The sequence below is a fragment of the Protopterus annectens genome, chromosome 12.part0 (assembly GCF_019279795.1).
Source record: "Protopterus annectens isolate FY-2018-M chromosome 12.part0, PAN1.0, whole genome shotgun sequence".
Classification (NCBI taxonomy): Eukaryota; Metazoa; Chordata; order Ceratodontiformes; family Protopteridae; genus Protopterus; species Protopterus annectens.
In genome coordinates, this window is record NC_056746.1 from 1,072,849,888 (window position 1) to 1,072,876,634 (window position 26,747).

The 26,747-nt window shown below is 40.6% G+C and overlaps 1 protein-coding gene across 3 annotated transcripts in view; it reads left to right on the forward strand.

The window, feature by feature from the left end:
- The window catches only part of LOC122816976 (ubiquinol-cytochrome-c reductase complex assembly factor 1), a 1,543,629-nt gene that overhangs the window by 55,192 nt on the left and 1,461,690 nt on the right, over positions 1-26,747 (forward strand). For all 3 annotated transcript variants that reach the window (XM_044090088.1, XM_044090087.1, XM_044090089.1), the window contains exon 2: positions 21,557-21,661. In XM_044090088.1, the coding sequence (XP_043946023.1) occupies positions 21,557-21,661 (105 nt within the window). The remainder of the gene's footprint in view (positions 1-21,556; positions 21,662-26,747) is intronic.

Below are 26,747 nucleotides of genomic sequence, written 5' to 3' on the forward strand. Positions count from 1 at the left end.
CTGCAGGCCCTGGGGTTCATGGCATCTTGCATTCTTCTGGTACCTCTGGCAAGACTACACATGAGAAAGCTACAATGGTACCTAAAAAGCTTATGGTCTCAACACAGCCACAATCTAGAAGACGCAATACCACTCATTCCATGCCTGCAAAGGGAATTTTTGTGGTGGGCTCAAGCAAGTCATTTAAACAAAGGCATGTCTTTCAACAAACCTCTAGCAAATCAAACCATTACAACAGATGCCTCAGACCATGGATGGGGGGTGCACATGGAGGGCAGATGCATTCAAGGGCAATGGACTCCAAGGGAAATGCATCTGCACATAAATCAAAAAGAGATGTTGGCAGTGATACATGCAGTCGAGGCCTTCGGGAAATCCCTTCACCAAGGTCATCTGCTAATAAGGACAGACAACACCACTGTCATGTGGTATATAAACAAGCAGGGAGGCACTCACTCTTACCCCCTCTGCAGACTAACAATGACTCTTTTTGGGAAAAGTCCCTGAATCTGAACATCCACTTGCAATCCCAGTTTGTTCCAGGCAAGGACAATGTTCTGGCGGACAGGCTGAGCAGAAATTTCTTGGATCCGCACGAGTGGATGCTGCATCCACACATTTTCTCACAAATAACAAGTGCATGGGGAAGACCGGACATAGATCTCTTTGCTTCTCACCTCAATCATCACCTGGAGAAGTTCTGTTCAAGGATGCACCATCCTCTAGCCTGGAGAACGGATGCTCTCTCCTTCAGCTGGAATTCCCTAACAATTTATGCATTCCTTCTTCTACCATTACTGACCAAGGTGTTACTGAAGATCAAAGCAGAGCAACCAAAAGGAATTTTGATAGCTCCAGACTGGCCAAGGCAGCACTGGTATCCATTGCTACTGAGCATAACTCACACCAAACCGTGGCCCTTGCCTCAATGGCCTCTGCTTCTAATTCAGCACAATTACAGGACTGTTCATCAAAACCTGCAAACATTGCAGCTGACAGCTTGGAGGGTTTCATGACTTTCAACCATATCTCTCTTTCTGAAAAAGTACAAGAAATCTTACTGGAAGCGCGCAGACCTTCCACCAGAAAAACCTATTCAGCCAAGTGGAAGAGATTCATCATCTGGAATGCCAACAAGGGTCAGGATGCATCAGTAATGAGCATACCACAGATATTAGAATACTTGGCAGAAATGTTTCATAGTGGCCTCTCATATTCTTCCATAAAAATTCACGCTTCAGCAATCTCAGCAAAATACAACTGTGACCCACCTGTGTTTTCGCATCCCTTGCTAAGACAGTTTCTAAGAGGGATAAAGAATATCAAACCTCCCAGAAAACCACCAGTACCTGCATGGGACCTCAATTTCGTCTTGGAAAAATTAACTCTTCCTCCTTTTGAACTAGCAGCATCTTCAGAAATGCAATTTCTCTCCTTGAACTAGCAGCATCTTCAGAAATGCAATTTCTCTCCTGGAAAACAGTTTTCCTGTTGGCATTTACCTCAGCAAGAAGAGTCTCGGAGATACAGGCCCTCATGGCAGTACCCCCCTTTCTCATTTTTCATCAGGACAGAGTTTCTCTAAGAACCATTCCTTCATTCATGCCAAAAGTGATATCCAGGGTGTCTCTAAATCAAGCAATTCACCTGCCTACTTTCTTTCCCAATCCTCAAAATAGGGGGGAAAAGCTGCTGCACACTTTGGACATACACAGACAATTACGCTACTACTTGGACAGAACAAAGACCACCAGAAAGTCTGATCAACTATTTGTAGCCTATGCTGCTGGAGTGCAAGGAAAGACAATCTCCAAACAAACAATTTCAAAATGGATTGGACACTGCATCAGATTCTGTTACTCTTTCCATGGAAAAGGTGTGCCAGCCAATATTAGGCCACACTCCACCAGAGCTATAGCCACATCCACAGCCTTTCTAAGAGGAGTGGCTACAAAGGACATTCTAGAGGCTGCTACATGGAGCTCCGTGCATACATTTACCCAACACTACAACCTGCCTTTATACTCCAGATCCCGAGCAGGCTTTGCTTCGGCAGTCCTGCAGGGCATTTTAGCTACACCATCCCTTTCTTAGATCCTACCACCCCCAGCTTGGCTATGGTATTCAACCCATATGTCAGGACTGCAGTTGCATTCTTGAAGGACATAGTACAGTTTTGTACCTACCATAAATGTAGATGTCCGATAGATATGCAACTGCAGTCAGGTTTTCCCTCCCTCCTACCCCTCTGTATTTCTCTTTTTTAGGGTCCACTCCCCCCTTTTCAAATTAGCTGGGGATATCTGTTATGGTGTATCTGTTTATTACTGTTTTGCATGTCTGGAATTTATCCATTCACTAAATTTAGCCTTCCTTGAAGGGCACCTGGCATCTGGGGCAAGAAACACTGAAGAAGATGGCGTCTGCTGATGCTTTTATACCCCAGCCGCTCTGACGTCGGGGAGGAGGCGACATCAGCTGACGCCGGACCCAGACTTTTGAATCCGGCCGACCGAAGGGCTGCCTGAGGCAGGACAACCCATATGTCAGGACTGCAGTTGCATATCTATCGGACATCTACATTTATGGTAGGTACAAAACTGTACTTTATCCTCCTTGGATACTGGACTGCAGTCCAGACCTGTCACATCCCTCAGAGCTGAAACATCCCATTATTCTAGCCCTGAGACTAACCACATGGTTTCTCCAGTTCTGTTTAATAGCTAGACAGCCCAGGCTCTCTTCCCCGGTTCATGATATACTCTTATCCTCACAGACAGCTTCCACTAAGAGAATTTGCAAGAGCAAGTGGAAAAGATTTTTAATTTGGGCCCTGAAAAATGACATTGATCCCTTCGCTCCTTTTTTTTTCTGTATTGGAGTTTTTAGCTTCTCCTTTTAAAGAAGATGCAAGTTTTTCCACAATCAAACTACAGTTGTCTGCCATATGAAATTTTCACTGTTTCTTGCTTGGCTGCTTCCAAATTATGCAAGGCCTTTCTAAAGGGTACCTTTCTGTTCAGACCCCCAATGAAAGATTAGTCACTTCCCTGGGATTTAACAGTAGTACCGCAAGGCTTAACTCAACAACCTTTTTGAACCTTCAGCAAAATGACTTAAACTTCCTGTCTTGGAAAACAGCCTTTTTAGTTGCTATTACTTCTTCCTCTTCTTCTTTTGGCTTTTTCCTGGTTAGGGGTCACAACAGCGGATCACCTGTCTGCTCATGATTGGCAGTGGAGGGTGTTTTTATTTTTTTAATGGTGTTGAGTTGCCAGAGTGTCCAATCCACCTATAGCATCTCTTTTGGGATGTGGGAGGAAACCCACGTGACCACAGGGAGGACATGCAGACTCTGCACAGAAGGCACCCCAGCCAAGGATCGAACCAGAGAACCTCTTGCTATGAGGTGGTAATGCTAACCACTGCACCACCATGGCCGCCCTTTAGTTGCTATTACTTCTGCTAAAAGATTTTCCGAACTCCAGGCTTTTTTTATCAAAAGCTCCATACATTATTTTTTTTTTAATAAAGACTAGGTTACCTTACAAAACCAATCCTTCCTTCCTACCAAAAGTGACCTCTGAATCAAACCAAACCAGTCATGTACTATTCTTTCCAAAATTTTAGAACAAGGGAGAAGTCATTGTACATCTAAAAGATGTAGCGTAAACTACGTTTTGGCTTGCACAGTACAAAAGATTTCAGAAAAACAGACCGGCTGTTTGCCTCTTTTTCACCTAGTTGGTTGGTTTCTGCAATTTCTAAAGTTACATTGGCCGAATAGGTAACAAATTGCCTTTCTTGGATGTATTCTCAGTAAGGCGTCTCCTTACCAAAACCACCGAAGGTCAATTCAACTAGATCTGTAGAAACCTCATCTCCCTTCTGGTCTACAACTTCCATTGATGATATTTGTGCAGCAGCCACCTGGTCTAATGCTCATAGCTTTATTACTTATTACAAATTGGACATAATTTCCAGAAGCAGAGCTGCTTTTGGTTCAGCTGTTCTCTGAAATATCCTTCCTTTAAGACCACGCAAGATTTACGTAGCTGAGGACTCTCTTTCCCATACGTCAAGGAAGAATGAAAAGAACGACATTATGTACGCACCAAAACTAGGCATCTGTGTTGTCCATTTTCATTCTTCCTCAACTTTTCCCGCTTCCTGTCATTTTCTGGAATTGCACTGATGGACCTTTGGAACTTGTAGTTCCAGGTTTGAGCCCTGGTTTACTTTCTCCTCTCTTCTGTTGTATATTGAAGCATTTATGGCAGCAAACTCTATCTGAGGTATTGGGGAAGGACTAGGGCATTATGGGTAGAGAGAGAAGCTTGAGAGCTGGATCAGAAGTCTGTAAAATGCAGAGTAGGACCCATAACCCATGCATTGAGGAAGAATGAACATGGACAATACAGATGCCTAGTTATGGCGAGTACATAACTTTATTTTCACAATAAGACCATTCCTGGCTAGATCAAGGCACTTTCTACTAGGGCCTTTACTGTTTTCAGTGGGTGTTTGCAAAGGGGTGAGCTCTTAAAGTTTTCTAGAAGCAGTAACCTGGTCCTCTGCACATACTTTTTAACTTTTACAAAGCAATGCAAACTAGATTCCTTTTCCAGGTATAGAAGGCCTTGCGGTACTTTGATAGGACCGTTGTGCAGGGTATCCTGGACCCCTCATCCTTCCTCCCAAATCTTATAAGCTATAGTATTCTAATTGCGTAGGTAAGGCCATTGTAGCAGTGATCAAATGAACATAGTACAGATGTTCTGTTGCTCACTGCTGCAGTAGCCACTCCCTCCACCCCCATTATTTTTGTTTGATTTTTGTTGCCAGGGTGAGGACATAGGCATCCCTCTTTCAGCTGGCATAAAAGCTCTGAAGGGCTGCTTGAGCTGTCAACATTATGGTCGCATGGAAGGTGCCTTTAGGCTTTGGACGATGTGACAGAATCTGTATTCCATTAGTTCATGTCCTACTGCATTTAGCTGCCTTTTGTATTCACCTTAAAATTAAACCCCTTAGCTGCCTTTTGCATTCACTGTTCAAAAGGCATTTTAAATTTACATAGATGATCACTTTTGATCAGACATCAGGTAGAATTTTTTTTGGAAGTCTAGCTAACTGAAGTAATTAGTAATGTGTGACTCCTTTGCTTCACAGTGACTGAGACACCATCTAAATTCTATATTGCTGTTGCTCAAAATGTTACCATATTGCTGTGTTGTGGTTGCCAGTTAACATGGTTTGCTTTCTACATTTCCTCTCCTCGGTTTGTGCTTTCACAGACTATCTGTATTGTCCTCTTACTGTATAGTGATTATTCGGCATATCTTACTTGTTCTTGGCTTGCTTTTGGCCCTATTTTGTCCCTTGCCAAGGAAAGAAGACAGATGGAAGAAGATTTATACCAATGTCTGTACGATGAAGAATTTGGTTTTGCAGTGCATACTACAAATGAACACTGGTTTGTTTCTTTTAAACAAACGTCTTTAGTAAATTATCACTTATTGACTTAGGAAATCATACATTTATATAAATGAAAACAAACCATATTGACGTTATCTTAGTTGCAAGTATTTTACATCACAAACCATACTGACACAATTTTAGCTGCAAACATTATACATCACTTGTAATCTTCCCAGTCATTCAGTCAAACATTACATAGGTCATTCAAGTCCTGCTTTCTTTTAAACCTCCTTCATCCCTTGTATGTATTGTTCCCACAATTTCCATTATTTCTATATTATTTGCTCCTACCATTTTCTAAAGATCCCAGTTCCACTTTTATCTCTCTTACTATATTCACTACTTGTAGTACAGTTGGTTTAGACTTTGATTTCTATTTTCTAGTAATTGCTTTTTTGGCAGCCACCATAATTAGACTCTGCAAGACCTTACTATGTCTAGGCAATTCTAATTTTGTGTCCTAGTTCGGAAAAATAATTTTCCGAGTTGCATCAGTTTACCCACCCAGTATATCTGACAGAGTAGTCTGCGTGGAATCTTTAAAATCTGCCATCTCATTATGTCCCCAAGTACCTCTTTCTTCCCCATCACACCTCCAACATTTGCTATCTACCTGAGGAAGAATACTCTGGAGTCTACTTGGGTTATAAAAATATCTGTATAAACATTTCCAAGCAAAAATCCTAAATCTTCTAGATTTTGTTGCATGTTTGGGAGACATAGATATAACCCCCCCCCCCCCCATTGTTTATTTGTGAATTGTTCATCCAGTCCCTCGTCCCACTCCTTTCTAACCCTCACTGATTGATTCTTATAGTGATCATGCAGTATTTTATATGCTCTGCTAATTATTCTGCTTTTAATGGCAGTTTCTGTCTAGATGGATTTTACTAAAAACTCTTACCAGTGCTGGTCTTTTGTTTAGGAGCCCCTATTTCTTTCTCTTTGTCTATACTCTGATATTGGTCCTCATAGGCAAGACAATATCTAACCTGCAGTCCAAATAAATTCTTGGCGTCTTCCCATTCTTGTACCTTTCCCTCTCAATTTGTTCCCATTTCCTTGGTTCTTTTGCCAGTTTTCTCCAATAAATTACAGCCCCTCTTACCTATAACCCTAATTGAAATCATCCTTATCAGCAGAATCTCCTTTTTCCAGTCCAGTGTTGGCTTGGTTATTAGAGTACTTCCTGCTACTTTATGAATATAATAATCTTTATGATTATTGTTCTCCTTAAAGGTCTGCATCCAAAATCCCAGTCTTTCCTTGTTTCTTGAGCCCCCCCCCCCCGATTTATCATCCTCCCTTTCCACTTTGAATTGTAGGTTTCTGCTTCTGCTATGTATAGGAGCCTTAACTGTGTAGGTCTGAAATACAAATCAGGTCATCCCAATCTGTTCTTTTGGAAGAATCCGCTTATTCCACTTGACTGTTGCCATCTTCCCCTCCCAGATAAAATCCTTCAACTCTTTATTAATTGCTATGCACAACTTCTCCTCTGGTTGAAAAAAAAATGCCTGGCCTGTGTAGAAGAATAAAGAGACTAAACATTTTAACTGCTTGTATCTTTCTATCCATATTCATATAACAGAGCTTCCAGTTTCTTAGTTTTTGTATTTTCTTTTTAGTTTCTTCCCACATATCCTTAACTGCCACACTAGAATCAGATGTTCTGATGCAGAAGCAATTTGTGCAGGTTGGCGTTCTGAGATTTTGTTTCAGACCGTACAGAGTTGGCTAAGTAGAACATTTTGGTTTTTCTTGCCTCAGTATATTACGGATGTCAGAAAAAGTGAATAACTGTATTTCTTGTGGGAAGCAGATAGGGATTATCATACATTGTGTATACCTTGTTTAGGGCCTGAACACGACGTTGTTGGTTGCCGCTCTTGTGCTAGATTTAATAAGCGCACTATTAAGAGGAGGCTTGATTGTGCTAGGTTAGTGTTTGGGAAGCGTTGCAATTATACTATGCCGTCGGATGCTCCGACGCCTGCTTCCTCTAAGAAGCGCAAGGACAAAACAGTGAAGTCTAGGGGTGAGGAACCGGCAGTCCCGGACGTCGGTCCTTTAGAAGGCTCAGGGGAGCCAGAGGTTTTGCCAGGAGTCTCTATGGAGTCTCAGGCAGATACTTTACTGTTACAGGATGTGCCCTCTCAGGAAGTAGGCCAGGCTGAGGGGGCTTCTCAGGTAACTGTTCTTCCCTCTCTTCCCAAGGTAGTTAGGGCCTCTCCTTCTGTTTCCAGAGCTTCTGTAGGGGCTTCTCCTAGCATTTCGGGCTCTGTGCCTAAGAAACATATGCTTAAAATGGCTGAAGATTTGATTACTCTGATTAGAGGTTCTATGCCCCCACCTGATAAGAGGCCTAGGGTGGAACAGGAGTTTGATAGTTTTGAACAGTGTTCACAGGCTTCAGAGTCTTCTGTGGAAGACTTGCAAGAGTTTCCTGCTTATTCTGATTCTGATGTGGATGATTCCACTCCTTCAGCTTCTCCTCCTGAGGATTTTTCATTTTCAGAGACTCTTCACTCCATGAGGGAGCACTTTAAATGGGAAGGCCAAGATTACTCTGACTCCAGAAAAAGGCTTAGGGAATTCTTGTTTTGCCTCAGCATAGGCCCTTAGCTATTCCTCCTGTGTTGAATGTGGTGGAGGATGTTTTGCAGAGGCTTCTCTGAACCCTGATTCCTTGCCTCCTGCTCCTGTTAAGCCTGATAGGTATTATAGGGTGCCCGAAGCTCATAAGTATTTGTTTAAGAGTCCCAGGGCGGACCCAGAAACTGTTTCTCAGGGGCCTAAAGGTGTTAAAGCTTCTGTTGTTAAAAATCCTGTCCCTCTGATAAAGAGGCAAGGGCTTTGGATAGGTGGGGTAAGAAAGTATATACTTCTTCCACTCTAGCCATGAGGCGTTGAATTGTCAATTTCATATGCTGAAATATCAGAATTATCTCCTTTCACAATTGAAATCTAAGGTGGATGCTTTGGCGGAAGGTATTGAGTGTAAAGAATTGCTGGATTTGGTTCATGTGTCTGAACAAGTGGGTAAGCATTCTTTGCAGTGTGGTTTTGATGCTGTTCAGGCCTCCTCGAGGGTGGCTGCTACTAGTTCTGTTCTTCGCAGACATGCATGGTTGAAGGATCAGAATTTAGCTGAGCATGTTAAGACCAGGATTTTGGATGCTCCTTTACAGTCTGATGTGTTGTTTGGACCGCCTGTGGAAGCAGTTTTAAAGAAAATGGAGGACAAAGCTAAGTCTATGCAGACTGTTAAAGATTTTTGCAGGTGCAGCCTCCAAGTTTAGTAGAAATTGGCCTGCTAAGGGGTGGACATATCCTGCTTATGGTTCCCAGTCTAGGGGTAGATCTAGGCGTGGTAGGGGCAGGGCTCAAGGTTCTTTAGGCCTAGATCAGACAGTTCACCTGCTCAGACTTCTGGTGAGGGCAGGGGTCAGTCCTTGCAGACCCAATGACCTGCCTTTTCAGCTGGCAGTGGATTCTCGGCTGGCAGTTCCTTTGGGAGGAAGATTGTCTCTTTTCAAAGAAAATTGGGATTTAATCACTCAAGACAGATGGGTGCTGGATATCATTCATCACGGGTACAGATTTTATTTCCACACAATGCCCCTTTCAAAGGCATGCCAGATGTTCCTCCTCCACAAAGAAAAGAGGCTCTCAAGCAAGTTTCTCAGTTACTCCAGATAGGGGCTATTCAGCCAGTCCCTGTATCAGAAAGGGGCTTGGATTTTATTCTCGCCTGTTCCTAGTACCAAAGAAGGGGAACACGTGGAGACCAATTTTGGATTTATCTATCCTCAACACTTATCTGGACATTCCCAAGTTCAAGATGTTGACGTTACAGCAACTGTTACCTCTGCTGGGCAAGGATCACTGGATGGTAACTTTGGATCTCAAGGAAGCTTACCTTCATGTGCCCATAAGGCTAAGTTGCAGAAAGTATCTAACTGGAGATTTTCATTATCAGTTCTCTGCATTGCCCTTTGGCTTATCTACGCCCAGAGTATTCACAAAGGTTCTGGCTCCAGTGATAGCTTACTTCAGGCTTCAAGGCATTCAAATTTATCCTTACTTGGACGACTGCCTGATTCTGGCTCAAGAAAAGGAACACCTTCTACAGCATCTGGAATATGTCATAGCAGTGCTAAGATGCCTAGGGTATTCTGTGAACGAAATAAAGTCCAGTCTAGTACCCTCTCAAGACATGTGCTTTCTGGGTGTGAGACTGAATACAGCAGCCCAGATGGCCTTTTTAACCCCGGACAAACAAATGAGTCTGTCACTTTACTTCCATCAACTATCTCATCAGTCCGTGCTGACTGCAAGGACAGTCCTTCAAGCATTAGGGTTCATGGCATCTTGTATTCTAGTGCTTCCCAATGCCAAACTGCATATGAGGAAGCTGCAATGGTATCTCAAAATGTATGGACACAGCACTGCCAAGATTTGGACACTGTCATTCAAATAATACCTTGCCTTCAAAAGGAATTCTTGTGGTGGGCTCAGGAATGTCACCTAAACAAGGGACTCTCTGTGACCCGGCCAGAGGCGAGTCAGATTTTAACGACAGATGCCTCGGACACTGCTTGGGAGCTCATCTAAATGGAAAGTGGATACAAGACAAGTGGCCTGCCAGACTACAGCATCTACATATCAACATGAAGGAGATGTTAGCAGTCCAGTTTGCATTGATGGCGTTCAAGGAGTTACTTCTTCCAGGGCAGGTGTTGATTCTGACAGACAACACAACTGTCATGTGGTACATCAACAAGCAAGGGGGAACACATTCTTATCCTCTATGCAGGCAAGCAATGATTTTATGGGAGACTGCGTTAAGCCTGCAACTGACTCTTCAGGCAAGGTTTCTGCCAGGAGCACAGAACTCCCTAGCAGATGTATTAAGCAGACAAATCATGGATCCCCACGAGTGGAAACTGGATCTTCATGTATTTCAGAAATTGACAGTGTCATGGGGAACTCCAGACATAGATCTGTTCGCTTCTCCACTAAACCACCAGCTGCCAAAGTATTGCACAAAGGGGTTTCATCTCACAGCTTGGAAAGTGGATGCTCTGTCTTTCAGTTGGAAAAACCTTCATGTCTATGCCTTTCCACCTCTACCTCTTCTTCCAAAGGTATTACTAAAGGTCAGACAGGACAGGCCAAGGATGATTTTGATAGCTCCAGATTGGCCTCGACAACACTGGTACCCACTTCTAAGGAGTCTTGTAAAGAAGCCTCCATGGCCTTTACCTCTGATTCCTCATTTGTTATCTCAGAAGGACGGTCATCTGCTCAATGTCAAGCTTCAATCTCTTCATCTCACAGCTTGGCATATTCTGTGTTGAAGCATGGTAGGTCTCAGCTTCCTCAACAAGTTTTAAATGTAATTATGGAAGCTAGAAGGCCTAGTACTAGGAGAGTGAAAAATGGAAGAGATTTTTATTTTGGAGTACAGCAAAGAATTTGGAGATTTCAGAGCCTAATTTGAGTGTGGCTCTTCAATATCTTACTGAATTATTGGACAAAGGTTTGTCCTTCTCTTCCATAAAGATTCATGCTGCAGCAATTTCAGCTCACTATGATTGTGACCCACCTTTGTTTTCGCATCCTTTGTTCAAACAGTTTCTTAGAGGGGCAAAGAATATAAGACCCCCGTAGAGCTCCTACTCCTGCTTGGGATCTCAATTTTGTGTTGGAAAAACTTACTCTACAACCTTTTGAGCCTGCAGCTACTGCTGAATTGAAATATTTGTCATGGAAGACTGCTTTTCTGTTGGCTATTACTTCTGCAAGAAGGGTGTCTGAGTTGCAGGCCCTTATGGCAGTAGAGCCCTTTTTGATTTTCCATAAGGACAGGGTATCATTACGTACTAATCCTTCCTTTATGCCTAAGGTGGTTTCTAGTGTGGCTTTAAACCAAACTATTCATTTGCCTACGTTTTCTGCAGATCCTCAAAATAAAGGGGAAAAGATTTTGCACACTTTAGATGTACACAGGCAATTGCGTTATTATTTGAGCAGGACTAAAGATTTTAGGCAGTCTCAGCTGTTACTTGTTTCTTTTGCTTTGAGTTCACAGGGCAAGCCTGTGTCAAAACAAACTATTTCTAGGTGGATTGGCTTTTGCATTGCATTTTGTTATTCCCATCATGGCAAAGAGGTTCCAGCTGGGATTAGGCCTCATTCCACTAGGGCTACTGCCACTTCAACAGCATTTCTAAGGGGGGTGGCAACTAAGGATATTCTGGAAGCAGCTACTTGGAGTTCAGTGCATACTTTCTCTAGGCATTATCACCTGCCTATATACTCTAAGACTAGAGCTGGTTTTGCCACAGCTGTTTTACAAGGCATGTTGTCAGCTCCTGCTACTTTATAATTTGCCAGCCTCCCTTACCTCTGCTTTGGGATTCTACCCAATTGTCAGGACTGCAGCAAGGGAGGACGAAGAACATAGTACAGTTTTGTACCTTCCCTAAATGTAGATGTTCGAGGATTCCACCCTCCCTCCTTCCCCTCTGTGTTTCAGGGTGGTTGTGTAGGTGAGTTTACATGCTTATGTTTTGTGTATATATTACTGTCTATATTGTACATGTTTTTTGGTGCAGGTTGTTTTTGGGACTTGTCTTTTTGGGTCTTCTGACATCTGGGGCAAGAAAAGACTGAGGAAATGACGTCGGTCATGCGCATTAGTACCCTGACGTACTGGCGTCAGTCTAAGGCGCCATGACCCTCTGGTATTCGGGCCGACTGGGACGCGGACTATACCCAATTGTCAGGACTGCAGCAAGGGAATCCTCGAACATCTACATTTATGGTAGGTACAAAACTGTACTTTTTAATCCATACTGCTAAAGACATCATTTTATCATGTCCCCATAAATATGAATTTTGCTTGAACCAATTCATGTGTGGGTAATTTACCACTATTGTCTTTGTTTTCGCTTCATTAATTTTATATCCCAAAAAGATTTGAAACTGTCTCAAAATGTTCCACAGCACTTGTCCTTTTCTGTTTTTGTCAGGTATAAAATTAATATCATCTGCAAACAGAGCTAGCTTTTCTTGACTACCATACCAATTATATCCTTGAATTTCTGAGTCCCTTATTTTCTTAGCCAGTGGTTTTAAATATAATGTAAATAACAAAGTGGGGAGCGGACACCCCTGCCTGGTTCCTTCTGTTTAAGCAGAAATCATCAGAGGACCCCACCCACTTTAATTTTTGCCTCCAGTAGGTGTGTACTAGGCTAATGGCCCTGGAGCCTTTACAAGCCTAGCCCATAGAAGTGTCCTAGCATTGTGCCTCCCAACGTTAGTTCCCAGTGCCGCTATCAAGTTGAGCCACTGGGGAGATCCCCGGGGTGAACTTTCTATTTCCCATCCAGTCGTCATGATCCCTCTTGAAGAGGGCCAGTGAGGTGCTCTGCTTGACATGTATGGGAAATCTATTTTTGAGCATGGGCAGTCTCTGTGTTATGAACCTGTCCCTCCAGCATATTCTGTTGATTATGGTAATGAGGTTGAGGTCTCTGGTGCGTGTGGTGCAGATGGATTGGGATTCCTTTACATCTAGCATTTCTAACAGAGCTGGGTCAGACATGGCTTTGTAAGTCGAGCAGAGATCACCTCTTAGACGATATGAGACAGAGAATAGCTGGAGGTTTTTGAGTCTGTCCATGTAGGACACGTGTTTAAGGCCTAGGATCCTCTTTGTGAGGTACTTTTGTGGCCTCTCCAGCTGTTGAAGGTATCTAGTGAGGTACATGCTAAATGGGGCATTATACTCTATGATTGGTCTAATGAGGGAAGAGTAGAGAGAAATGATTACCTCTTTCTTCCTGGATGCAAAACCCTTGGCACTGAGATGTGTCACCACAGTGGCAATGTGGCGGTCGAAGGAGAGGTTGCTGTCAACCTGTGTCCCCAGATCTCTTATAACACCTTCACTGTTCAGTGGGCTCCCATCAATGTGGTAATTAGTGGGATGACTATGCATTTTTTGACATTAAGCTTAAGGCCATGGTTTCGAAACCAGTCACTGGTCACAGTGAGGCCCTTTCTGTAGGATGTCTGCATCACTTGGTGAGTTAATAATGGGATGTCTGCATCACTTGGGGAATTAATAATGGCTCCCAGCTTGCAGTCATCTGCGAATTTGGTCAGCCAGAGTCCCTCCATGTTGGCTTGGACTTCTGAGAAGTCGAAGACAAACAGGAGAGTACCCAGGACCAATCCCTGTGGGACTCTGCTAGTGACTGGTCGGCAGTCTGACTTGGAGTCTGCTACTTGGGATCTGTCTGTGAGCCAATTTGCAACCCACCTAACAATATAGGGGTTGATGGCTAGAGGAATGGTATCAGCTGTATGAACTGCCTTACCTTCATCCACAGCTCTGGCTACTGACTCAAAGAAGTCAACCAGGTTGAGCAGGCATGCTCTATCTTTCACAAAACCAAATTGTGTAGGATCTAGAGTTTGGAGATTCCCTATATTCTTGTTAATTAGATCCATGATGATGTGCTGCATAGCCTTGCGTGTCAGACTCGTCCGGCTAATGGGGCGATAATTTCCAGGGTCTGTAGTTGCTCCTCCCTTATGGAGATGGATGACTGTAGCAGTGCTCCATTCGATAGGGACAAAGCCTGACGTGAGGCTGCGAGTGAACAGGGCACACAGATGTGGTGCCAGTTCACTTTGTAATTCGCATACAGTGCAGCCAGGGATATTGTCTGGTCCCATGGAAGCTGTATTTTTAGCCTTGGACAATGCAGCTTTAACCTGTGCTTCAGTAATGCTGGATGCCTGACATTCTTCCAGTATTTAGATCGATCCTTTTAGGGAGGGAGAGGGGTAAATTTGGCACTGAATCTGTCGGCCAGGATGTTGGCAAGATCTGTTGGCTCAATAGAGGAGGTACCATTGTGCAGTAACTCGGAGCAAATCTGGGTATTGCCTTGGAGATTCTTGATATAACTATAGAAGGCTTTGTGGTTGTTTTTAGTGCCTGCCGCAATGCTGCATTCATAGCTGGCTTTGGAGGTTTTGATGAGTGATCTCAACTTTGTTGAGGCTAGTAAGGGAATTTTTCCAGTCTTGGGACTTCACCTTTTTGTGCAACAGTTTCTTCCTTCTGTTGTAGAGTTTATTAATGGCAGGGGACCACCAGATTGGCTTCCCTTTTTTTTTTTTTTTTTTTTTTTTGGAGGAGAGTGTCTTGGTTCTGTTGGGTATGGCTAGTTCCATGCATTTATGTACGTGTTCGTACAGTGCATTTGTGTATGATTTGGCAGTCATGCATGTGTTTTCCATTGGCATGGGTGCCGTGAAGTTAGCCAACTCTGTTTTTAGGAGTCCAAAGTCAGCTTTGGAGAAGTTTTTCATGGTGAATACTTTAGGGGTGTTGGTGAGATGTGGATTTCCATGTGATTAGTTTGTAGTCTGATCTAACCACCTCCAAACCAACCTTATAATTTTATCAGGGAATGCAAATGCTTCCATTGCCTTGCTCAATAAAGTACCAGCTTTTTCTGTCAAATATTTTCTCTGCTTCAAGACCCACCAACAACTGTGGTATTTTCTTAAATTCTGCTTACCTCCAGATCGTCTGTGTTCTGTTAATGTTGTCAAGTGCTTGCTTTCCTTCCATATCCATCAGTTTTTTCATCACTTTTGCTATTCTTTTAGCAATTCTAGACATAAACACTTTATAATAATAGTTTTGTATTCAAATGGACTTGTTTGAAGTTGGATCTGATGGATCTTTATCCTCCTTTGGTATTACAGTAACTTACCGCTTTGTTCCAGGATGTTGGTACTTCTGTTTAAATACTGTTAAACAAAACCTTCCAGATCATTATCAGTTTTTTCTCTCCTAGCTTCTAAACTTCCACAGGAGTACCATGTATTCCTGGGGACTTTCCTGTGGATTGGCTATCCGTCACCATTTTTATTTCATCTCTTCCTATCCTGTTACCTTGGCATATTTAATTCTTCCATAAACATTTCCATTTGTATCTTTTCTTGATTTTCATATTTCTCTGCTTTATACAGACTTTCGTAGAAGTTCTGAACTACAGCTGGGAAAACATCTGAATGCTTTCGGAGGACATGGTCTCCTAACCAATTTCTTTTTTTTTCCCTAGCCAATTTCTCTTTGTCAGATTGTTTCTATGGAGACATGAGGACCAGATACAGATTTGCTACTAAGGATACATTTATTTGCTAGAAAAAAGCTTTACAATATTCATTTTTTTTAATTTATTTGCTTTTTCTTAAAGCTCGTTACTAGATCAAGCCAAGGGTCTTAATCCAGTCTTTTTGTCATGCTCTTTTAGTCAGTTTTTTTTTATATACATTGCAGTGACTATATCTCTTAACTGAAGGAGAGAGAAGGGAGAAGGAAAAAACAGGAGCACTTGTTTGCAATAATATCCCCATTACACTTAAAAGTAACTGAGAAAACTTTACTTTAGAGCATGCAAAGAAAATCATGCAATATAAATATAGTGCTGTTAAGAAAAAAAATTTTTACTTGGTTAACTTTCTCCCTCTTCTTACCCTCCCCAGGTATTTTTCCGAACATTAATGACATGAAGTAGGGCATATGCTTTAGAATTCTCCGCAAGTCCAACAGAGTCCAATATTTCCATATTTTTTTATTCTGTCCTATTTCACAAATATAATTATTGCATTGTAATCTCACATTTGTCAATATCTAAGTAACTGGTTTTACTCCTGTTCATCTCTGTGACATCCTCTTCTAGGCCAGTGATCAAGGAGTTTCAATCCCACTACTGATATGGGTGGGGAAAGTTCACTGCGAGAAAATTAGACACAGCATTTTCATTTGCATTTCTCTCCGCCAAGTACAATTTCCCTTAAGAGCGCACAAACCATGCATACTCTAGTCCCGGGGCTGGGCTTTCTTCTTATTCTCTCTAGACCCCAAATAAGACTCACCACTGACAACCACAGAGCTAAGTACTTAGCTGGGTGATCCAAGCCAAGTCCTCCATCTTTTCTGTGAAATCAGCGCTTCCAATGTCTTTGTTCAAAGAAGCGGTCTCGCACACTCTTTGAGATTTGATTTTCACAGACACACACATATGCCAACCCACCTGAGAGGCTGACGCAGCTTACCCACTCTGCCAACTCCACCCAGACTATAAGGTAGATTTACTGCCACCAGAACACCCAAAGCCAGCTACCTTAAGGCTCTTACTAGGGTACCCATTTCCACATATTAAAATTAATAATTGTACAAATGGTAGTGTTAAAAGCAGCAAGACTTTCAGGAATGTGAAGCCACAGTACCACTAAGTAAATGCAAGTACTCCAGAGGTTAAATATTTTCTGAAAGACCAGACACAATGAAAGGTTTAGATATGTTTAATAATATAATTAAAAAAAACATGACAATAGTGAATATCTATTTACAATAAACACCAGAGTTTCTATAACAGGAAATATAAAAAGCAACACAGATGGAAATACTGACAGATACAGAAAAAAACATTTAGCTAATCTCACTATATTTTCCTAACTGACTGAAGAATTACTAGTCCCTAATTGCTTACTAAAGCAAGGCAAGATGAAGGCAGATGAGTATGTTTGTCAGGGCCCAAGAACAGAGTGAACTTATCACATCTTCCACTAGTATTCAAATACAATTTCAGTGCTTGCGTAGAGAATGACGTCACATCTGATCACCTGACTCTGTGGTTCCCACACTACCCCTTCACTAGAAATCGAGCCAGGATATGGCGCTAATGTGTCTCAGTACTCACAAAGTCTCATATAGAACATTGGTCAAGGTTTATTACCGGATCTGGAAACTGTAAAACAATTCCAACACTTTCACCCTTCCTGCAAAAACTAACAAGCTATTCTGTGCACCCCAGGGTTGCACATACATTGTATCTTTGGCTGCATTCAGACCTGTGAGATAAAATCTTTATGGCCTAAACCAGGTCATTTAATTTCAGGCTATTTTTCTTAAGGTTAGCTGGGCTGAGATTAACCCCTTCCCTTCCAGTATCCTCTGTTAAAATGTATAAATTTTATCAGGTGCAGCAATTTAGTCTGATGCATGTATATATTTTTTTTGTCCAGCAGGACCCACTGTTGAGATATATATATATATATATATATATATATATATATATATATATATATATATATATATATATATATATTTTTTTTTTTTTAACACAAGCATCTTGACAAATGCATTTTAACACAAGCATATGTACTGATCAGTTTGATATTCAAATGATGTATAATTCTTTACACAGCTCCATCTAGCTATGCTGGCATATGTTACACAAGCACTGCCTACTCTTCCTAGTACAGCTGGCGCTACCTCACATAATCACAGTCTCCATATCCTGTCTCTGCTTCATTTCTAATGTGCTATTGATTCTTCTAGTCAACTCTTGTGCTGCCTTTCTTGTCTCCAGCATTTTCTGTTTGAAACATTGGGAAAGGTTTCACTGGCACAGTGTCTCTGTGGTCTTTATTACCAAAAGAGCACACTTCCCATTCACGTCAAGCAGAGCACTTCACTGGCCCTCTTTAAGAGAAATCTTGAGTGGATGGGCAATAGGAAGTTCACCCCGGGGATCACTTCAGTGGCCTTGCTTGACAGGGGCACTGGGAACTAACTTTGGGTGGCATGATGCCAGGGAATCTTCTTGGGCAAGACTTATTATATAGGCTCCAGGGCCATTAGCCTAGTACACACTTATGAACCTGTGAACAAGAAGCAGAATCTCATGTTTCACAGCTCACTTTTTGTGGACAGACTTTTGTATTTTCTCCTTAGCATGTACTTCATCAAAAAATGATTCTCTCTAGGGAAGAATATTTTGAAGATAGCTGAGTACAGCAGTTTGAATCTCATGCCTGCTTCTCGAAATTCCCTGAATAGTGGAATAAATTTACTTCTCTTCTGCTTGGTGTTCAATGAGTAATCATTCTCCACAAACACTCTGTCTCGCAGTTCTGCCACAGTTTTGTCAGAATCAACTCCTCCTGCAGGTAGGATTTCAACCTTAATATTAAAGGCCTAGGTTGCTTTCTCATAGCAAAGTTTGGAGCATACACACTATGTGCTGTTTCAATTAACAACCCCTGTTCGGGAATACCAGTCCAGTTACTTATCTTTGCTTTCATGAAATTAATGCAGTCTATTCCTTCCGGCTTCTCTGGTACAGCTGAAAATCTCAGATTTTCCCTGCACGCTCTGTCCTCTAATTCTATTATTTTTTAAACCTCTTTTCTTGAGCAGTGTGCTATTCAGCCAGCCTTTTCTTCATTTCAACCTCTGCTTTTTGCAGCTTTATCACCTCATTTTAATGTCTGTTTAAAGCTTTTTCCATTTTTCCAGCCTTTTGTTTGAGTTGATACATTCTGTGACAATAGGAGATACCGCCAGCTATGCCAGGAGAAGTAGGGCAGTGGATGTGTAGCATATGCCTGCACAGCTAGCTGGAATTTAGTAAATCATTATATGTTTGAATATCAAAATGATTTGTACAGATGCTTGTGTTGAACATAGACATGTAAAGTTGCTTGTGTTAAAATGTACCACCAGTGTGTCCTGATTGTATTGTATCTGAATTAAATATATAAACGTTAACGGAGTGTAGTAAAAGAAGAGGTTAAGCTCACCTCCAGCTAACTTTGGGAAATAGTAAGAAATTAAATTACTAGGCCTAGGCCATAAAGATGTTATCTCACAGTTTTGAATGAAGCCTGTAAGAAGCATGGTATATTGGCCTCTTTGAGAAGTTGAAGTTTGTAATTATTTTATGACTTCCAGAAACTGCACCAGATCTGAGCAATGCACTTTTGTGTGTATTACGGATGATATGTAGGTGCTAAATCGTGGCAGTTTCTGGCAAATGGGTGTTGCATGGGAACCAGAAGTCAGATGACCAGATGTATGTGATGTAATTCTGTATAGAAATACTGTTTTAATAGGTGAGACAGTCTCAGGGCAGTCTGTTTCATGGAACCTGATGTAGAAGGATCCCTCACCTACTTCATCTTGCCTTTCTCTGTTAAGTAGGAACAGTAATTCTCTAGATCAGTCAGGAAAATATAGTAAGAATAATTAAGTGTTGTTTTTCTGTAACTGTGAATCTTTCCAGTTGTTTTTAATATCTCCTGTGAATGAAACTCTGGTATTTACTGTAAATAGATACTTCGTATTTTCATGTTTTTATTATTAAATATATTTAAACTTTTCATTGTGGCTGGTCCTTTAGAGAATATGTTAACCTTTTGAGAGTACTTGTATCTATTGCTGACATTGTGGCCACACCTGAAGCTTGGCTGTTTGGTCAACATTAACATTTGTAATAATATTATTTTCTCTCAGTATAATTGGGTACCCTTGCAAGAGCCTTGGGTAGCTGGCTTTGTAGTGTCTGGTGGCAATAACTACCTTATCTGAGCAGAAGTGGGCACAGTGGTAAATCTGTGCTAGCCTTTCCCAGGTGTGTGTGTGTGTGTGTGTGTGTGTGTGTGTGTGTGTGTGTGTGTGTGTGTGTGTGTGTGTGTGTGTGTGTGTGTGTGTGTCGGCCAGCTACTTGGAGCAGGGACACGAAGCAGTGGTTTCACAGAGAGGGTCTGACTTGGCTTGGACACTCTGCTGAGGATTTAACCCTATAGCTGTGCTAGTGGAGCGCCTTATTGGGGCCCTGGAGGGAGGAGAATATACGTAAATAAATCCAGACACTGGCCTGACTGTGTTCTCTGTATGCTCTTAAGGGAAGTTGTGCTTGATACAGAGAGGTCTGCATCTGGAAATACTGAGTGTATCCATTTGTATTTCAAGTAAACATCCCTCTCCAGTGTCACTGCTGAAGATTCAGGCTCCTTGACTACTGGCCCCGAGTTGGGGATATCACATACTCCATCACTGTTTCATTTATTTTAACCAGGTCTATGTGCAGTTAGTTGTCTCTTATACTTTTTTCTAGGTTACTGGAAGTTGTGTCCGGAGCTTGTACTACTTTTTGCTGAACAGCTCCAGTACTTTTTCAAGTTAGTGTTTTTCCTCATCCTTTTGTAGCTGATTTTCCTTCAGGCCCTCTGTATTTCTTTTTTCCTGGTAACCAGGCAGTGCACTTATTAGCCTGCTAATGAAATTTACCCAGATACACAAGTCCAGTGGCATTCTCTGCTGACTTTCTCTCTTCACATGGGGAGAGCTAAAATTAAGCTGTTACTCAATGTGCTGCCATCTTTGGGACTGACTGGTTTGGTTTGAGTTTTGGTAGTCGGTTGTTCAGAGTAGACCTGCTGACAGATTACAGAAAGTTAATTGCTTTATATAGTTATCTTCATTTACCGAAAATAGATGTGCATGAAGTTAATTGTTTTAAATAACTGTCTTCCCTACATGAACATAACTGTGCAACAAGGCTTTGTTTTCCACAGTATCTACCATAGCAGCTTCTTGCCATTGGAGAAATTTCTTAAATTTTTTTGTCAGCTTGGAAATGTACAATTTGTTTTTCATTTTTAGCTGTTTGCAGTCATTTTAGTCTGCAGATCCCACAGAAATCAGATGCTTATTATTTGCATGTGTGTATCACCCCCCCCCCCCCCAAATGTAATATGAGGTAACATTTTTGTTTCCTTTTTATGGTGTCAGTGTTTTTGTAACCTTCTGTGATGGTTGATATTGGAGTATCAAACTTTCTGGGACCTGAAAGATACTTTTTTTGTTTGTTTGCATAGCAAGGAATTCCCTATTGCCCTAGGTTGTCAGCATTTTAAACTGTATCCCACACTTGCAGGTGTAGCAAATTATTCAGAGCAAACCTCCAGAACTTTTCTTGCATTTAGAACATTATTTTAGTAGTGCTTTTGAAATAAAATGTGATTCATCACCTTATTGTTTGCGTATTTGTTACAAAAAGCTTGTGACCCTCTTTTTAAAGAAAAGATCCCATGTCTGAATTGTTAGCGCTCTTATGTAGTTATTTAATGTTGTTTGTAAATAGACACAATACAACAATAAGGGGATATTGACGTTTTTTTCCAGCTTGTTCACAGATGTAGTTCTCAGTGGATTGCAGTATGCCATCCATTTGTACAGACTATCCTGAGCTCCCCACAGCCACAGAGAATGCTGCATGGAACAAAACAGGTAAGAATGTTGTTTGAAGGAGGTATGCCTTGACTGGATTTTGCATGCTTGTTTAAAGAGAGTAAGTCACCATATATTTTATTGATGATGTTTTGGAAATAATACAGTGTAATAGGAAGTGAAAATGTAATCAATAGAAAGTGAAAATGAGGGTATTTCGTAGAAAGTGTGCAAACAGAAAAGAGCACTGATTGGTTCAGATAATAGCGAGGTGGTGCATTGTTATGAATGTGGCATTTGTGTTTATTGTTGCGAAGTAAAGCAGTGAAACTCTGCACCTACAGAGGGAAGACACTGACTTAATTTGTAGTTTAGGAGGCAGTTGTTGCAAGCCTTAAAGGAAGAGATTTAAATGCAGCACGGTTTTATGGATGACTACAAGTAATCCAAACAGTATAGTAGATAAAAACTGAAGGACATTCAGGTTTATTAATGGGTGTATCCCACATTGCAATGTGATGGACTAATTACCCATGTTTAGAGGGGTGGAAGACTTCATGCAGTACTGAAAGGTTGGGGTGAATGACTGAAGTGTAGATAGTATTAAGAGTAACTTTACTGATGGGAGTGTTTCAGGGAGCATTAAGGATAGATTGGTCGTAGTTAAACTAGCTTAAATGCAGTTTGTATGTATAGCTTTTTTGCTTACAAAAGGTTCCACCCTGATTGTGGTAATTTGTAATTAAAGTAGCAGAGAAATTTGTAATTAAAGTAGCAGAGATTCTTAGGAAAAACATAAGTAATAGTAGACCTTAAGTACACCTGATATATATTAACTGATAATGTTGTCTTTGTTTTCTGAAGTTGTTGTAACATTATCTTATCAGCTAGAGTTTATTAAAAACAACCTATGCAGCATGATAAAAACTTGCTCCGTTAAGCAAGTCCATAGTTTATGAAAGATAAACAGAGATGTAAAAGGTGATATCAGACGTGTTAAGATGAATTTGTATGGGGAGGAGGAGAAATAAGAGACTATTGTAATAAATATGTGCAATTTGATGGATGCAAAAATTATCTAAGGCAGTAACTGAATATTGATGAGTGATCAGTTGGTAAAGGAGCTCATGTTATCTGGTCTTGTATCTTGTGGCTTGAGGTGGAGAAAGCATAGATTTGGCAACAACTGAAGTGCATTTTTAAACGATATGGAGTGGAGTTCTGTTGAAAATGTTTTTGTTGAGCAGATACTGTGCTATGACATAATGTTGCTCAGGTGTGTGTGTGTGTGTGTAATGGACATGCATTAGCAGTGATTACATATTTGTCAATTCATTTAGAAGAGTTTCTAAAAAATACACATGCAGGAGGGTACAGTATCATTAGTTACGACTGCATAACCAAGCAGGCAGTACAGCAAGAAATCCCAGAACTGCAAGTAAGTGGAGAAAATTGTTAAAGTTCACCAGTGAATCTTTAAGCACTGAAGTGCTATGAATATGAGAAGAGAAAGCTGATGTAAAGTTTAGTGACAACATTCATGTTCAGTTGTGCCCGTATGTGGATGATGGTAACAGAAGAGTCATATGACTACCTCTGCAGTGATCTTTATTGAAACAGTACAATGTCAGCATTTACTAGGCACAAGTGATCATGTTTGTGAAACAATATTTTCTTTTAGTTTTTATTTTTCCAGAAGCAAGCCATGCTTGTTTATCCTTATTCTACAACTCCATTTTGTCATGACCCTTAGCAGTGTGGTATGTCTTTCTCTCCCCCTCCCACTTTTCTTCTCTTTCCCACTGTAGACTTGATGAGCTGTCTCTCACAGGTCTTCCATTGTACTCTATTTTGGTAACTGTATATTGTATATAATCACAAGCCTATTCTTCTTTCTTCTGTGTTATTGGTAGTGTATGAATATTATATAAAAATAAAGGCATGCATTCAAGACCCCAACTAATCATTTAATGTAAGCGCTTTCATTCGAGATTAATACAAGAACTTAATCAGACAAGAAATAACTAATTTAACAGACATTTAAATAAGCCTGCATATAAATCACATGACCTTCAGCTATCTAATGAACTAGTGACGTACAGAATATATTCACATACACACCCCCTTTCCACTTACAAATACAAAGAAAATAAGAAAACTTGTATGTACTACATAGAAAATCTCTACACAATCACTTAAGTTAAAATTTATGTTTAACACTTGTATTCATAAAAATGAAATACTAAAAATCATCTGTTCAGACTTTTAAGCTTTAACAAACAAGCATTTGAACATCATTCAAGCCAGGATAATAAGCGTTCAACGGCAACCTCACTTGTCTGAGTTCCTGCCTATCTAATTTTAATACTGAAGGGACACCCCTAATATCAAAATCAATGTGATCAATAACCTTGAATTTAAAGTAATGGCCTGGATTTAGAGAGACATGTTTTGCTAAGGCATTCAAAACTTTGCCTTTATTGATACTCTAAATATGTTATTAAATTTGATCTCTCAGCCAGCGTTCAGTTTTTCCCACATAAAAACTTTGTCAAGCATGACACCTCGCCAGGTAGACCACAGCTCAAGAATTACAGTTAAATTTACGACCGATATTATATTTCTGATTCCTTACAGAAAATGTTTGCCCAATGTCTGTATATTTACAATATGGACACGATTCACATTTAAGCATGCCTACATGGGAAGCAGAGGAATCTAACGTTTTTTTCAAAGTGCATTTTAGGTTATGGCCCCTCCTAAAAATAATTTTGTTCTCACACAAGGATCCTCTAGTAACAGACCAATTTCTTGTTACGATTTCTCTTAACATATTGAAATCTAAGCTGAAACGAGAGAAATAAAGCTTAGACTAAAGTTTTTACTTGTCCTATCCTTTGCCATTGATAGATGATTGTATTAACAACAGGAATATTACTTACAATAGGTCGAAAAATGGCCAGCATGCCTTTTTCTATGTACTTCCTTGATTAGGTTGTCCACTAAAATAGTTGGATAACCTCGTCTAGAAAACCTATCCTTTAGTTTATTACACTCAGAAAATCTTCCAGAGATATCGTCCTGGCCACCATTACCAGTTGACCTTTCACTACAGAATGTTTTTGATGAAATGGATGGGCATTAGCAAAATGTAAAAAAAGAAATTGAATATCTGCTTTTCCTAAAAATATTAGGTACATATCTCAAATTGGGTCTGTCTTTAACTGTAAACCCAAAAATGAAATTTTTTTTAGTATTAAATGCAAAAGAAAATTTCAAAAAATCAGTGGTGATAAGATATTGAATTAATGCAACGGCTAAATTTTCGTCCCCTTTCAAGATGATAAAAATATCATCCAGGTAATGCGTGAAATAAAAAATTTTGTAAAAAAAAATGTTGGTTTTTAAACAAATGTTCTCTTTCCCAAAATGTCATTACTAAATTGGCAAAATTGGCATCCCATGGGGAACCCATTGCGACCCCCTTAGTATGCAAATAATAAGAACCTTCAAATAAAAAATTATTGCTAAGGATATCAAGCAGTCCTTCCACTAAGGAGATATCGGAAGGGGTTGCACCTTTCTCAAGCAGTAATTCTATTAACCATTCAATTCCCAACTTCTAGGGAACAACAATGTAAAGATCCTTGATGTCTACTGTTAAAAAATTATGTTGTTCCTGAAGCTCAGAATTATTAATACATTCCACGAAAGACCAAGAATCTTTACATGTCTGAGGTTCACTCACCACAAACCTTTTAAGAACGTTATCTACTACCTTTGCACATGCATAAGTGATGGAATTTCTCCCATCAACAGTAGTACGTAAAGGGGGACCATACAAGTCTGTATGGATCTTAGGGACGCCAAAAATTTACTGGAATCATTGGTGCAGACATCATTAGATAATTATATAAATCCGCATCCACCTGGGCATCTATAAATAAGTCATTAATGAATTATTTAACTCTTTGATATGCTCCATTGACTTCATTCAGAGAGACCAGCTTTTAATTATCTGAATGTAATAATTTAAACATTCTGTTGTAGTCCCATAGATCCAAAAAGACAAGACCCCCACCTTTATTAGGTTTCATTACCCTAATGTTGCTGGTCCTAAGTAAGTTCAGCAATTTCCATTCAGTACCTGAAAGGTTGCTACTCATCTTCCAATTCTTTTTTGTTAACTTCTGCTGTGGTGCAGTGGTAGCGTTGTTGCCTCACAGCAAGAGGTTCTCCTGTTCGATTCTCGGCTTGGGTTGGGAGTGCCTTCTGTGTTGGAGTCTGCATTTCCTCCCCGCGGTCGAGTGGGCATTCGAAAGACCTGCGTTGATTGAATGGGTGTGCCTTCGTTGAAGGTTGGGCATTGGGATGGCAACTCGACACCATAAACTGCCAATCATTAGCGGATCGGATTTCCGCTGTGGCGACCCCTAACCAGGAAAAGCCGAAAGACGGACATTAACCAGTAACTGCCTCACATCATTTCACACACTTGGTCGAAAAACGCTAATGTGGAATGAAGTAATGGATTAAAAACACTTGCTACTCTATATTGGTGGTCTCATACAGCAGTGTTGTCTAGTAAGACAAATTTAAATTCAATTTGCATATATATAGCTTTAAATCCAGGAGTGTCCCCTCCCAAGTCAGCAAGACGTGACAGGATGAAAGTTAAGCCTTTTGCTAAAATGGCTGCTTATGCCAGTTCAAATTTAAATGAAGAATAATTTAAAAAATATTAGTCACCTTGTATATTCTGAACTATAACAAAATTGTCCTTCTCTGGTGAACTATGGACCATTTTGATAAGCGAAGACGAGTTTGCTACTTGCGCCGTTTGTTGAACCTTTGGGACCTCTTTTTGGATTGTGTTCCTCATTGACCATTCTTGTAATTTGAAGACCTGTGTGTGTGAAAATTTCAACTCCTGGACTGGTTGCCAACATCATTTATTATTAATATTGGGCTGGGGATGGCTGGATTGATCCCTCAAATGTTCACTTCTTCCCAAAGGTGAATCCATAGGTTGACCCACACTGTTTTTGAAGGAGACTATAATACTCCTGCTTTGCTCTTGCAGAATATCAGTGAGCGGGAAAACGCTTTTGAAGCAGTTGGAAATTTGACTAGATTGGTGGAATTA